The 12662-nt window shown below is 44.5% G+C and overlaps 1 protein-coding gene across 1 annotated transcript; it reads right to left on the bottom strand.

The window, feature by feature from the left end:
* Nucleotides 1-590: 590 nt before the first annotated feature.
* LOC137043228 (extracellular calcium-sensing receptor-like) lies at nt 591-11883 on the bottom strand. Its single transcript, XM_067419416.1, has 6 exons — nt 11675-11883; nt 11221-11509; nt 10377-11132; nt 10056-10283; nt 7734-7857; nt 591-1504 (listed from the first exon to the last, which is right to left on the bottom strand). Exons 1-6 carry the CDS (start codon nt 11881-11883, stop codon nt 591-593), a joined length of 2520 nt encoding a protein of 839 aa, XP_067275517.1.
* Nucleotides 11884-12662: the final 779 nt, after the last annotated feature.

The following is a 12662-nucleotide window of genomic DNA, read 5'->3' as shown; positions in this document are numbered from 1 at the left end:
AAGTAAAGAATAGATCATCTGCTTTTAAACAACAACAAAAAAACTTTATTCAAGCTCCATGTATTCCTTTTTTATCAACACTGGAATATTGATAAGTTTCATAAAAAAAAGCAACATTTTGAGCAAAAAGCTGAGAAAATCATTTTCAGAATGATGATAAAACAGATGGAGAGATCGAGTGCATTAACACCCCTAATACTTGCTTTAAGTTCTAAAGCTCGTTCTGGGTCGACATTTCATTCAGTAACATTAGATGGTTTTGATTTATATTATGCTTAATGTTGATCACATTATTTTACATGCATTTGCTTATACATATGATCACTTGTTTTTTGCATCTTCCTTGTCTATGTTTTGATCAGAAGATTCTGTACTCATTCAGAATATGCGTAAAAGCTACCCCAAGCATCTAACAGTGAAAATACAGAAATTAACAGAGTTCATGTCTACATTTTTTAAAGTCTGTATTGTATCAGTTCATATGTAATTATTTTGGTGAATTTAATAAATCAGTAAACAACTTTATTTTTGGTCTTTGAATAAAAAATTATAAAAACATCCACTGTTAAAAAGACATGTTAGTTTATTACTCAGCAAGACTTAGATGTTGTTTTCCCAATTATATTTTGTTTAGTATTTTGTTCAGGCTTAAACAGGATGACATAACATTTAGGTGCAAATATGCAGAATAGTAAACCGAAGCTTGAGGCTAAAATGGCAAATATCTCCACAGCTACAGTAAATTTTCCAGGAGAATTTACATAAGCTGGAATAAATGTTATCCATACAGCACAGAATATGAGCATACTGAATGTAATGAATTTGGCTTCATTGAAGCTATCGGGCAATGTACGAGCCAGAAAAGCTAGAATGAAGCACAACAGAGCCAATATGCCAATATAACCCAGCACAGCCCAGAATCCTATGGTAGAACCCGGGTTGCACTCAAGAATGATCTTTTCCTTATAATATTTCATATTTTTGTGAGGAAATGGAGGGGACATTGTTAGCCAAATAACACAGATAAGAACCTGTACAAAGGTAAAGGCAAGAACACTGAGTCGCTGTTGTGAAGGCCCAAACCATTTCATGACATTACTTCCTGGGAGTGTAGCCTTGAAGGCCATTAACACCACTATTGTTTTACCTAGAACACAGGAAATACAGAGGACAAAAGTTATCCCAAACGCTGTGTGACGTAACATACAGGACCACTCAGTGGGCCGACCAATGAAAGTAAGTGAACAGAGGAAACACAGAGTCAATGAGAAGAGCAGCAGGAAGCTCAGCTCTGAGTTGTTGGCTTTTACTATGGGGGTGTCCTTCTTGATGTAAAACAGGATTGCCACCGTAACAGTTAACCCTACTCCAAACATTGAAAAAAAGACTAGCATTGTACTCATTAATTCTGTGAATGACAGAAACTCTACAGTTTTTAACACACATTTATTTTTCTCAGCATTAGACCAGTATTCCCTTGTACACTGCCTGCAGTTATTTGAATCTGGAAAAGGAAATTGTAATTACAAGTCAGAAAAAAAGGCAAGCTATTTTATTTACGAGCAGTAAAAGAGCACCTAACCAATTTTCTTTGAAGCTGAGGTGAACGTCTTGGTTACGTATGTAACCCTCATTCCCTGAGGAGGGAATGGAGACGTAACGTCAGTGACTAACGAATGGGGGTTTCGCTCAGAAGCCAATCATCTTCGAGATCTTAAAAAACGCCCAATTGCAGTACCAGTGCAATGGGCATGCGAAATTTGCATGCTTAACTCCGCCTACCCACATGGGTATATAAGGAAGTAGCTGGCATGATCGCATTATGTTTACCAGCTGAGGAGCCAAGACTGAACTCTCGGCCGTTCCAGCGGTACAGCGAATGTGGCAGAGGGACGATACGTCTCCATTCCCTCCTCAGGGAACAAGGGTTACATACGTAACCGAGATGTTCCCTTTCGTTCAGTTACTCCGAGTAACGTCAGTGACTGACGAATGTGGGTCCCAATTTAATCACGCCACTCAGCTGTCTTCCTTTGCCTGTTTGATGTCTGAGTAAGCACGAGTGCCCTGTCGTAAGACTAGTATGGACAAAGGACTCCCACCTATCACAGGAATACCAAGGTACACTGGGAAGCATACTCCAGGTGGAGATATGCACAAAAATGCCTACCTGTAGGGAGGACTTAGGGAATATACATATGACCCACTAAGGGCTGCATAAGGAAGATCACTGGGGTACCAGCCGCAGGTGGATTTTTAACCCCAGGGATTGGAAAGCTTGTCAAGGAAAGACACCTGCTCAGGGTGGCTTACAGTGGAAATACACATGTGTGGGTTGCCCGGAGGGGGAACTATGCACATGGAGGAACCTGGCCAGACACGAGTCCGGACAAACATAGGGCAAACTTACTGGCATCAGTGTTGTCAGTGCTGGAGGAGCTCAGGGCTTCCGGGGGACTCACCTGAGAAGAATATTGCACATTCCAGTCCGTGTAGTGGAATGGCAAGCAAGTGAAGACACTTGAGCCGAGTCCATTACCGGCCACTTGTAGAGACGAGTACATAGTCGGACACAGGCTCCACTCAGAGGTTATAAAATCTGGCAAATGTGTTCGGTGTCGACATCAGCTCTGCAGATGTCTGTTAGCGAAGCACCATGCTCTAAAGTCCAAGAGAAGGCCCCACTCCAAGTCTGCTCAAATGGGGCCCTCTGTAGAGCATCTAAAACTACTGAGAGAGGGCACGAGAGGAGTGCGAGGAGGAGGAGGTCTCCTCACGCCCCTTAGGAACCTGATGATCAGGTTGTGCTGACTTACCGGTTTGTTGTCCAAGAGATCATGGTAGGCGGTGATATCGGCCACATAAACCTTTAGGGTGGAAGGAGACAGCCTTCGATCCAACTCTTGTTGGAGGAACGATAGCACAAACCCGATCAGGCATTTCCAGGAGTCTTCTTCGAGAAGAACACCAGGTGACGGAGAGGCATAGGCGTGTCTTGTGGACTCTGCTCTAGCGGAAGTGATGGTAGCCACCACCGGAGGTGGTAGGGTACTCAAACCTGCCGCATCCCATCCAGGAGCTACACTTGGAGGTTCCAAAGATTGGGACACGGGTACCATAGGGTGCCCCGTCTCTGAGAGAGGAGATCCTGTCTCAGAGGAATCGGTCAGGGAGGGGGTGTCGCAAGGAGTAGCAGTTCTGGAAACCAGGTACGGTCGTGCCAGTACAGGGCGACCAGAAGGACCTGCTCCTTGTCCTCCCTGATCTTGCACAAAAGCTGTGCGAGAAGGCTCACTGGGGGTACGCATACTTGCACAGGCCCCACGGCCAGCTGTGCGCCAGTGCATCCGTGCCGAGCGTGCCCTCGGTCAGGGAATATTACAGGCTGCAGTTGGACGAGTCGTGGGAGGCAAACAGATCTACATGTGCGTCGTCAAACTGATCCCAAAACAGCTGGACCGTCTGGGGATGGAGTCTCCATTCCCCCCGGAGGTGCCGAACCCGCGACAGCTCATCAGCTGCACGGTTCAGTATTCCCAGGATATGGACAGCACGAAGGGACCTCAGATGCTTCTGACTCCATAGAACAAAATACGGCGGGAGCGTAGACCCCCCCTGGTGGTTGATGTACGCTACTGTGGCCGTGTTGTCTGTCCTGACTAGTACATGTTGACCCTTCAGCAACGCTTGGAAGCAGTGCAGGGCGAACCGTACTCCCAGCAACTCAAGGCAATTGACATGCAGGAGGCTCTAGGGTCCTGTCCATTGCACATGGCACTCCAGCCCGTGGCAGAGGCATCTGTTGATACAACAACATGCCAGGAAACTCGTTCTAAAGGCACCCCAGCCCATAGAAAGCTGAGGTTCGACCACAGGGTGAAGGTCTGTAAGCAGGCCCGAGTCACTTGGACCCGGAGCGTGCCAGACTGCTATGCCCATCTTGGGACTCGATCGCAAAGCCAGTGCTGAAGCGGTGTCATATGAAGCAATCCGAGCGGTGTGACCGCAGCTGCGGATGCCATATGCCCCAGGAGCCTCTCAAATAGTTTTAGTGGAACCGCGCTTTTGCCCTCGATCTGGCGGGCTAGTACATGTTGAGCCTTCAGCAATGCTCGGAAGCGGTGCAGGGTAAACCGTACTGCCAGCAACTCGAGGCAATTGACATGCAGGAGGCGCTGGGGTCCTGACCAGGAGCCTGCGGCAGCATGTCCATTGCACATGGCACCCCAGCCTGTGGTGGAGGCATCTGTTGATACAACAGCATGCTAGGAAATGTGTTCTAAGGGCACCACGGCCCGTAGAAAGCTGAGGTTCGACTACAGGGTGAAGGTCGGTAAGCAGGCCCAAGTCACTTGGACCCGGAGCGTGCCAGACTGCCATGCCCATCTCGGGACTCGATCGCGAAGCCAGTGTTGAAGCGGTCTCATATAAAGCAATCTTTAGCGGGGTGACCGCAGCTGTGGATGCCATATGCCCCAGGAGTCTCTGAAATAGTTTCAGTGGAACAGTGCTCTTGTCCTCAATCTGGTGGAGGCAAATCAGCAGTGACTGTGCGCGCTCGCTCGGCGACCGAGTCGATCGCCATACCAAGAAAAGATATTTTCTCCACTGGGCAGCGTTTGCTCTTCTCCCAGTTGACCCGAAGACCCAGACGGGCTAGATGCTGGAGAACAAGATCTCTGTGTTCGCACACCTGCTCTCGAGAGTGACTCAGTATGAGCCAGTCGTCGAGATATTTCAGGATGCATGCCCCTTGTTGCCTGAGTGGCGCAAGGGCTGCCTTGACTAACTTGGTAAAGACGTGAGGGGACAGAGATAGCCCGAATGGGAGGACCGCACACTGATATGCCCGCCCCTCGAATGCAAACCGTAGGAATGGCCTGTGTCGAGGAAGGATGGACACATGGATGTACGCGTCCTTCAGGTCGATCGCTGCAAACCAATCGGCTGGACGAACGCATTCGAAAAGGCGTTTCAGTGTCAACATCCTGAACGGAAGCCTGTGAAGGGATCGGTTCAGGACGCGCAGGTCCAGGATTGGCCGTAACCCACTGGTTTTATTGGGTACAATGAGTAGGGGCTGTAAAACCCTGACTTCATCTCGGCTGGAGGGACAGGCTCGATCGCACCCTTTGCCAGCAAGATAGCAACCTCTGCATGCATGACAGGGGCATTGGGCCCCACCATTGTATAGCGGACTCCCCGAAAGCGGGGAGGAGCTTGCGCGAACTGAATCGCGTAGCCGAGCTTGATAGTCTTCGCGACCCAGCGGGACAGCCCTGGAAGCTGAAGCCAGGCTCCCAGGAACTGCACCAACGGGGTCAATCGGACCACAGGCATACCCCGGGTGGTGAGGCAGCGTTACTTGCCCGGACGTGGGAGGCGTAGTGTAGCGGCCCCATCGAGGGCAGTGAAGGCAGAGGAGGCCGCCGAACGGTCACGGAAAGACAACGGGGTCTTCCAGGGCCGCGCAAGCTCCTCATGCACCTCCGAGAAGAAAGGAATTGGGTGGAAAGCCGGACGGGTGCCCTGAGACGCCACCCCCAAAAACCAAACGTCCAGCCTTGAACGCTCAGGCTGGGGTGGAGGGTTCCACTCCAGTCCGAGGCTCGCCGCTGCCCGGGAAAGCATGGCTGTCAATTCTGGGTCCAAATCGGGCAATTCTGCACCACCCGGAGGCGGCAGCACAGCCGAATCATCATCCTCAGAAGACTCTAGCCCACCTTTTGATGCGGCAACCAACATCTCCTCGTCTACCGCATCGCCAAACGCAACAGTCGGGACGGCCGGGGCTGACACCACTGCACACACTTGGGCGGACGGCGGGTTCGATGCATCAGAGGAGGGTGTGGGCCAAAGCATGAGCCCTTTGAGCTTTGTTCCACACCGTCACCCTCAGGTTACCCTGAAACACGTAAGACAGTGATAGTGCCCATCAGATGGCAAAAGAGATCGGCCGCAGCCAGAAGCACACGGGCGAGACATCTGAAAAGGACGTGCCATGTGTGAGCTCTTTTTGTAAGAGGAAACCTCGCAGTCGATGCCGAAGCGCCCAGGGAACCACACACCAGCTGGATACTCGATCGTCTGATCAGCAGGCAGGAAGTATGCAATCGCTGGAACGCGCCGTAACACCAACACCGACTGGAAGGCTGCTCGTCTCGAAGAAGCTGGCAGAGTCTCAGAAGGCTTTGTGGAGTGAAGAGTGTATGTGCTCTTGGCTCAGAAGCAGAAACAATGCCCGCGGCTTCCTGATTATACCCACGCTGTGGGGCAGACTCTGCTATGCAAAGTCTGCATGCCCATGGCACTGCCATTGGGGCGCTTTCTTAGATCTCAAAGTTGATAGGCTTCTAAGCGAAACCCCCATTCATCAGTCACTGATGTTGCCCGGAGTGACTGAACGAAAGGGAACCAGATATGTGTTCGCTCACCTGCTCTCGAGATTCGCCCAGTATAAGCCCTCGGCAGCAAGCAGGCTGAGGCAACTGAACTGGCGGCTGGTGCAGCAGCTGGCCACCGGGGCAGTGTGTATTAACTGCCTCAGTCTGCTTCTTGGCGGCCAAGAACTCCTCGATCGCGCCGCTGAAGAGGCCAGCCTGGGATATGGGCGAGCTGAGGAGGCAGGCTCACTCCAGTTGTCAGGCCAGTTGTCTTTCCCGGACCACAGCTGTGGACATCTCCTGACCCCGGGAACGATAGTGGCACGCAGCTCATTGATGAGCCCTGCAACAGCTCTGTCCTCGTGCATACGCATAGGGGTGGCAGCTTACCCCATAGCACTGCTGGACTATGCCAGTGAAGTAGACGAGCTGACAGGCTTGGGAGGGCGCTAAGGATAGCCTCACCAGGTCAGGTCAAAGCAACAGAGCGTTCGACTGAGGGGAGGGACCCCAGTGTACCCTTAGGCCGCGACCCAATTGAGGGCAGAGAAGGTGAAGGAGGCCACCAAATGGTCACGGGAAGACACGAGGATCTCCCGGACCGCGTGCGCACCTCATGCATCTTGGGAGCAAAGTTGCATTAGGGGCGTGGCCCAGAAGCTCTCAGGTGCCGCCCCCAAAAACCAATCGCCCAACCACGAGCACACATGACAGGGCAGAGTTCCACACCAGCCCGAGGCCCGCGGCTGCCCGAGATAATATGGCTGTCAACTCTAGGTCTGATCCAACAGTGCTAACACACCCGGATGCGGAGGGAACACAGCACATCCACAATCACTGTCCGAACGTGCTGAAGCCCAAACACGTGGAGCAGTGAATGCACCCAAAGACAGCAACTGATATCGATCGCACCCGGAAGTGCAAGGGCAAACCGTCTTGAAAAAGACGTGCCACACACAAGCACTTTTGTGAGAGGAAAGCTCTGCAGAGTGCAGAAGTGCCTAGGAAAAACATACACAGCTGTTGCAAATCACTGCACAGATCAGCAGGCAGGCAATGTGAGATCATTGGAACGCCCCATTACACCAACACCCTGGAGAACCGCTCGTCTTGAAGACTGAAGAGAGGACTTCAGAATTCAGGCTAAGATCTCGAAGATAATTGGCTTCTAAGCGAAACCCCCATTCGTCAGTCACTGACGTTACACGGAGTGTCAGGCTAAGATCTCGCAGAAATTACTCGCAGAATTCAGGCTAAGATCTCGAAGATAATTGGCTTCTAAGTGAAACCCCCATTCGTCAATCACTGACTTTACTCGGAGTGACTGAACAAAAGGGAACTAAATATTACCTGTCTCATTGCTGATTTCTCCATCTGCACATGGAATACAGTCATAGCAGCAGACAGGTCTACCGTTCTGTGCAGCCTTTCTTGTGCCTGGAGGACAGCTCTCACTGCACACAGACCTTGGCTTCTGCATTACAAAATGTACCTTGATATATGTATACATTTAATAGTAAATATTTATTTATTAGTAATAGTGATTACAGAAATGTGTGACTTATGATAATGTTTTGTGAGCTAGTGTATTTTGAATGCTGTGGAAGTTCTATTGTAGAAGTTGAGCACACACACTCACACACACACACACACACACACACACACACACACACACACACACACACATACACACACACACACACACACCCACACACACACACCCACACACACACACACACACACACACACACACACACACACACACACACACACACACACACTTACACACATTGTTGTGCCCATTAAGTTATTTAAATTTGTTTATTCTCTTTAACTCCAATTGTCATGACAAGTTTTGGATTTTGAACACAAGTTTATAAGTTTTCAAAAAATAAACTTAAAGTAATACATTGCCTTGGATATTTGTGAGTTGAAGGTTATCTTCAAGTTGAGTTTACTAATGTTTTTAAGGCAGCAAGCCAACTTTAGTTTTTTAAAATGAACTAATTGGAAATGTTTTACAGGCTTGGTTTCACAGACATGGTTTAGATTAAGCCAGGATTAGGCCTTAGTTCAATAAGGACAATTAAGTACTTGTGTTTAACCCTGTCTATCAGAAATTGATGTAATGCTAATTTTCATATTGATTCAGCATCATTCTACAATAAGCTTTACATTAGTTGATGCATTTAGGTATCATTAGGCATTAATACATTTTTAACATTTTAATACATAAATGTAATAAAGTTAAAATTAAGTTTAGTTAATGCATTATGAACAAACAATAAAATAATAATAAATAAACAGTAAATGCTATTTAAAATATTACTTATTTTATATATTGTAAGGTGTTGCTCAAAAATGTGACTCACATGTGTCAGTTAATTTCTTTCAAACCAAATTACATGGAAACAATATACAGACACAAATTTGAATAGTTTTGTGTGGTGGAAGCAGGCCTGCAGTACCCCTCTCAGAAACTGAAGCTTTAGCGCCTGAATCCCCCCCCCCCCCCACCCCCCAGTGAAAAGTCCCAGTATTGCCACCCCACTGTGTTTTCTAATGGACGCGAGGCAAACTAAACAATAAAATTACACCTCAAATATTTTTCCCCCAAAGTTAGTTTGTCATTGAAATCAGTTATCATCACGATGATTTAATTTCAAGTGTTCGTTTTTAAAATAAGTTTAGTTTTAGTAAGTTATCTGATCCTATAAATACGGAGGGTGTGACGTCATGATTGACAGCTGAGATTGACGTCTTCTCTGAGTGAAGTTTTCACTGAGGCACTAACAGACTTTTTTCAGGATTTTTGGGAGCAGATTGGAGCTTTAGCTTTAATTTCTACATTTCCATAACTGTTTATTTCACACGAACATAATTAATTATTCTGCATCTGTGAGAGTGTGGGGGGGCTTTTAATATCTCAGCTGTTCTTCTTGCTCTACTTCCTGCTCTCTACTACGCCACTCCGGTCCCAAAATCGCTACTGTGCAGACTCGGCCCCAAGATGTCAGTGCCGTGTAGGTCGCCTGAAAGCTTCAACTCGGGCAAGCGGAAACGGATGATGTCAAGTCGTCCATATTTTTTAACCATCTATGGGTGGAAGTTTTGGCATTATCTGTCCCAAACTTTCAGTGCAGAGTGCAGAGCTTTGAGCATGTTTTGACCTTTTTTTAGTTTTTCTTATTATATTTCCTTAGTTTAAACCACTTAACTGTCACTGTCCCAATAGTGAGGAACTTGGCACTCTTTTTATTTATAGCCTTTTTTCATATCACATATTTTAGTAATTAATCATACTTTTTTATTTTAATTTTTTTAATCTTTATAAAAGATCATAAAGAAGTTATGATTATAAAGAAGAATACATTTTGTGATATAAAACATTATAAACAAATAAAATTTAGATGTGATCAGTCACTAGAAAATTTTCAATTGGAGACCTGATTTTATTTTATTTTTTTACAGTGTGGTGTAATGTTTTATATTACAAAATGTATTTTAACTTCTTTATAATCAAAACTTCTTTATAATCTTTTCTAATCTTGACAAACCATATTAGAAAAGTCTCAAGGTTTAATATTTTTGTTAGATGTGATACTTGGACAGAAATGTATTAAAATAACTTTAAAAGAAACCCTGTTGGACAAACAGATTACTTGCATTTACCTCTCCCTGTCCTCCAGCCCAGATTATGTTCTCAGTGTTAAGCACAACACGTTGGTCAGGGGGCAACAAGGCATCATAGTATCCCACTGATTTAAATTGTATTGATCCATCTGAGTCCTGCTGCCAGTTAACAACTTCAAATTGTGCTACTGTGCCACCAGTGCTGTCAAACCACACACGATCTCCTGTCTTTATGGTGAAATTCACAATTTTAAGAGCCTCAACAACCTAGCAGAAAAAGGCAATTACATTATTACTGAGGCATTTTAATACATTGTTCCCTCATTTTCTCCATTTTATTTAACTCTTATAATAATTTACCTGCTGTGGTTGTATTGTCAGGCCTTTTTCACATCCTTCTTGTTCTTTGCATTTAAGAAGACTGTGTAGTGAATGAGCCACAGCATAAACTGCTTTGTAGACATTGCTTACATATCTTTGTTCAGGCACATCTTCATTGTAATTTTTTAGCAAAAGTAGATCTTCATATCTGCTGCAATTTAAGGCATATTGAGAATAATTTCCCTTACTCTGTGAACATGGTAAAGCTGTCTTCCAAAATTCTTTTATGACATATTCTGCAAACCCTTCAACATTGATTTTTCTCTCTGCAAATCCCAGTGATCCTCCAAGCACACGGAAACTGTTTGGAGTTGTCAAACTCTTTACAGTTGTCCATGACCTCACACCAATGATTTGGAGGCCTGTAATGTTCTGAATACTTAACTGATCAATAAGTAAGCCCATCTCAGGAAATGAAGCAAATGCAACAATCACTTTTGCAGTGCTCTTTTTTATTTTGTCCACCACTTTCTGTAGTTTTTCTGTCTCTGTTCGGTAGAATTTTACAGAGTACTCAACACAAATCCCCTCCTCCTTTGCTTTTTTCAGAAATATGGCCATTCCATAGTTTCCATAGTCATTGTCACTGTTCACAGCTCCCACCCAAGACCAGCCAAAGTGCTTGACTATGTATACAAGTCCTATGCTCTGATGGTAATCACTAGAAATAGTCTTGAAAAACGAGGGATGATCTTTCCTATTACTCAGACATTCACATGAGGCTGTATGACTTATCTGAGAAAAACAAAAAGGAAAATAGGAAACAGTGAAACAGTCATCAGTATGATAATTATGTCAAACATTTGGTGTTATTGCTCCTTACCACTGGAATCTTAAAAGGTCCTGTAGTTCTAGACAGAATTACTGTCGCAGAAGACTCTGTTTCTCCTATGATAGCATGTATAGGAAACTGTCCATTGCATCTGTGTCCAGGTACAAACTCCTGACCATTCATCAGTCCCATAATAGCACTCATGGTAGAGAGTCTTGAACCACAGGTATCATATATTCGATAACCAATAGAGACATTTGGGAGCAAACTTTCACTTCTGTTAATCTCCTCAATGGCAAAGATCATAATTTGTGCCATTCGAAAATCTCTCAGATACACACTGTGAAATCAAAAATTAAAAATGATTTAAAAAAAAACATTATGCTTGAAATGGCATTAATAAGTTATTCTAATAAAATTAATATATGGATATAATATATTTTAATGTTAAATGTGTTTTTGCTTTAAATACATAATCTTCTCTAATATTTCTAATACAACAAACCTGGAGCATGACAGCAGTTGTGGTTTTTTCGTAAAGTCAAATGAAGGTAATGTTTCTATGCTGTGGACTGGAAAAAGTGCTCCAATTGTTATGTCGCCATCCTTGAAAAGCAGTGGATACTGAGGATCTCCCATTATTCGGCAAACAGTTTTTCCTGCCTTCGTATGAAGTTGATGGAAGAGCAGGAGTGTGTAAAGAAAAAGAAGCATCCCAAAAATTTAAATCAGATGTGAATACCAAATACAAATGACCTGATACAGTATTTGCTCTTTTATAGACATAATTAGTATGGATGAATGATTAAGAAAACAGCCCCTAATATCATAAGTCAGAAAATCATTTCAAGGAGGGGTTGAACAAAGTCAGGCTAATTAGTCTGATTTTCTAACATTGTCAGATGGTAATATATTGTGAATATTAAAATTTTTGAGATTAGCTAATATTCAGCAAATCCTACTCAAATTATATTTTATATATGTTGCCAGTTGGCAAAATAAATAAATTGATCGTTTTACATTTGCTACATATATTTATTCAAGCTTTGTTGTTATATTCATTGATTTGAAATAAAAGGTTCAACAAACAGATAATATTCAGTATCACTCAATTTTCATCAAATGTTACACTACTCAAGTTTACCACACAGGGTCACTATAACTGTGAAAAAAACTAAAAATGAAAACTCCTTTCCATTGTCATTCTCAGAATTTCTCATTGTTACTAGTGTTAGAGCACACTTTCAAGTGAAAAACAAAATCACACAAACACGGTAATGGCACCCTACACAAAACCACTGTCAGCATTCTTATAATGTGGATTCAAAAACTATTTCACGATAGTATCCATGTCATTCACATACGTGATGAACATACAGGTCTTTCTAAAAAAAATAGCATATTGTGATAAAGTTCGTTATTTTCCATAATGTAATGATAAAAATTAAACTTTCATATATTTTAGATTCATTGCACACCAACTGAAATATTTC

Source organism: Pseudorasbora parva, chromosome 16, assembly GCF_024679245.1.
Source record: "Pseudorasbora parva isolate DD20220531a chromosome 16, ASM2467924v1, whole genome shotgun sequence".
Classification (NCBI taxonomy): domain Eukaryota; kingdom Metazoa; phylum Chordata; class Actinopteri; order Cypriniformes; family Gobionidae; genus Pseudorasbora; species Pseudorasbora parva.
Note: the sequence above shows the minus strand (reverse complement) of the source record. Positions and strands in the feature narration are given on the sequence as shown.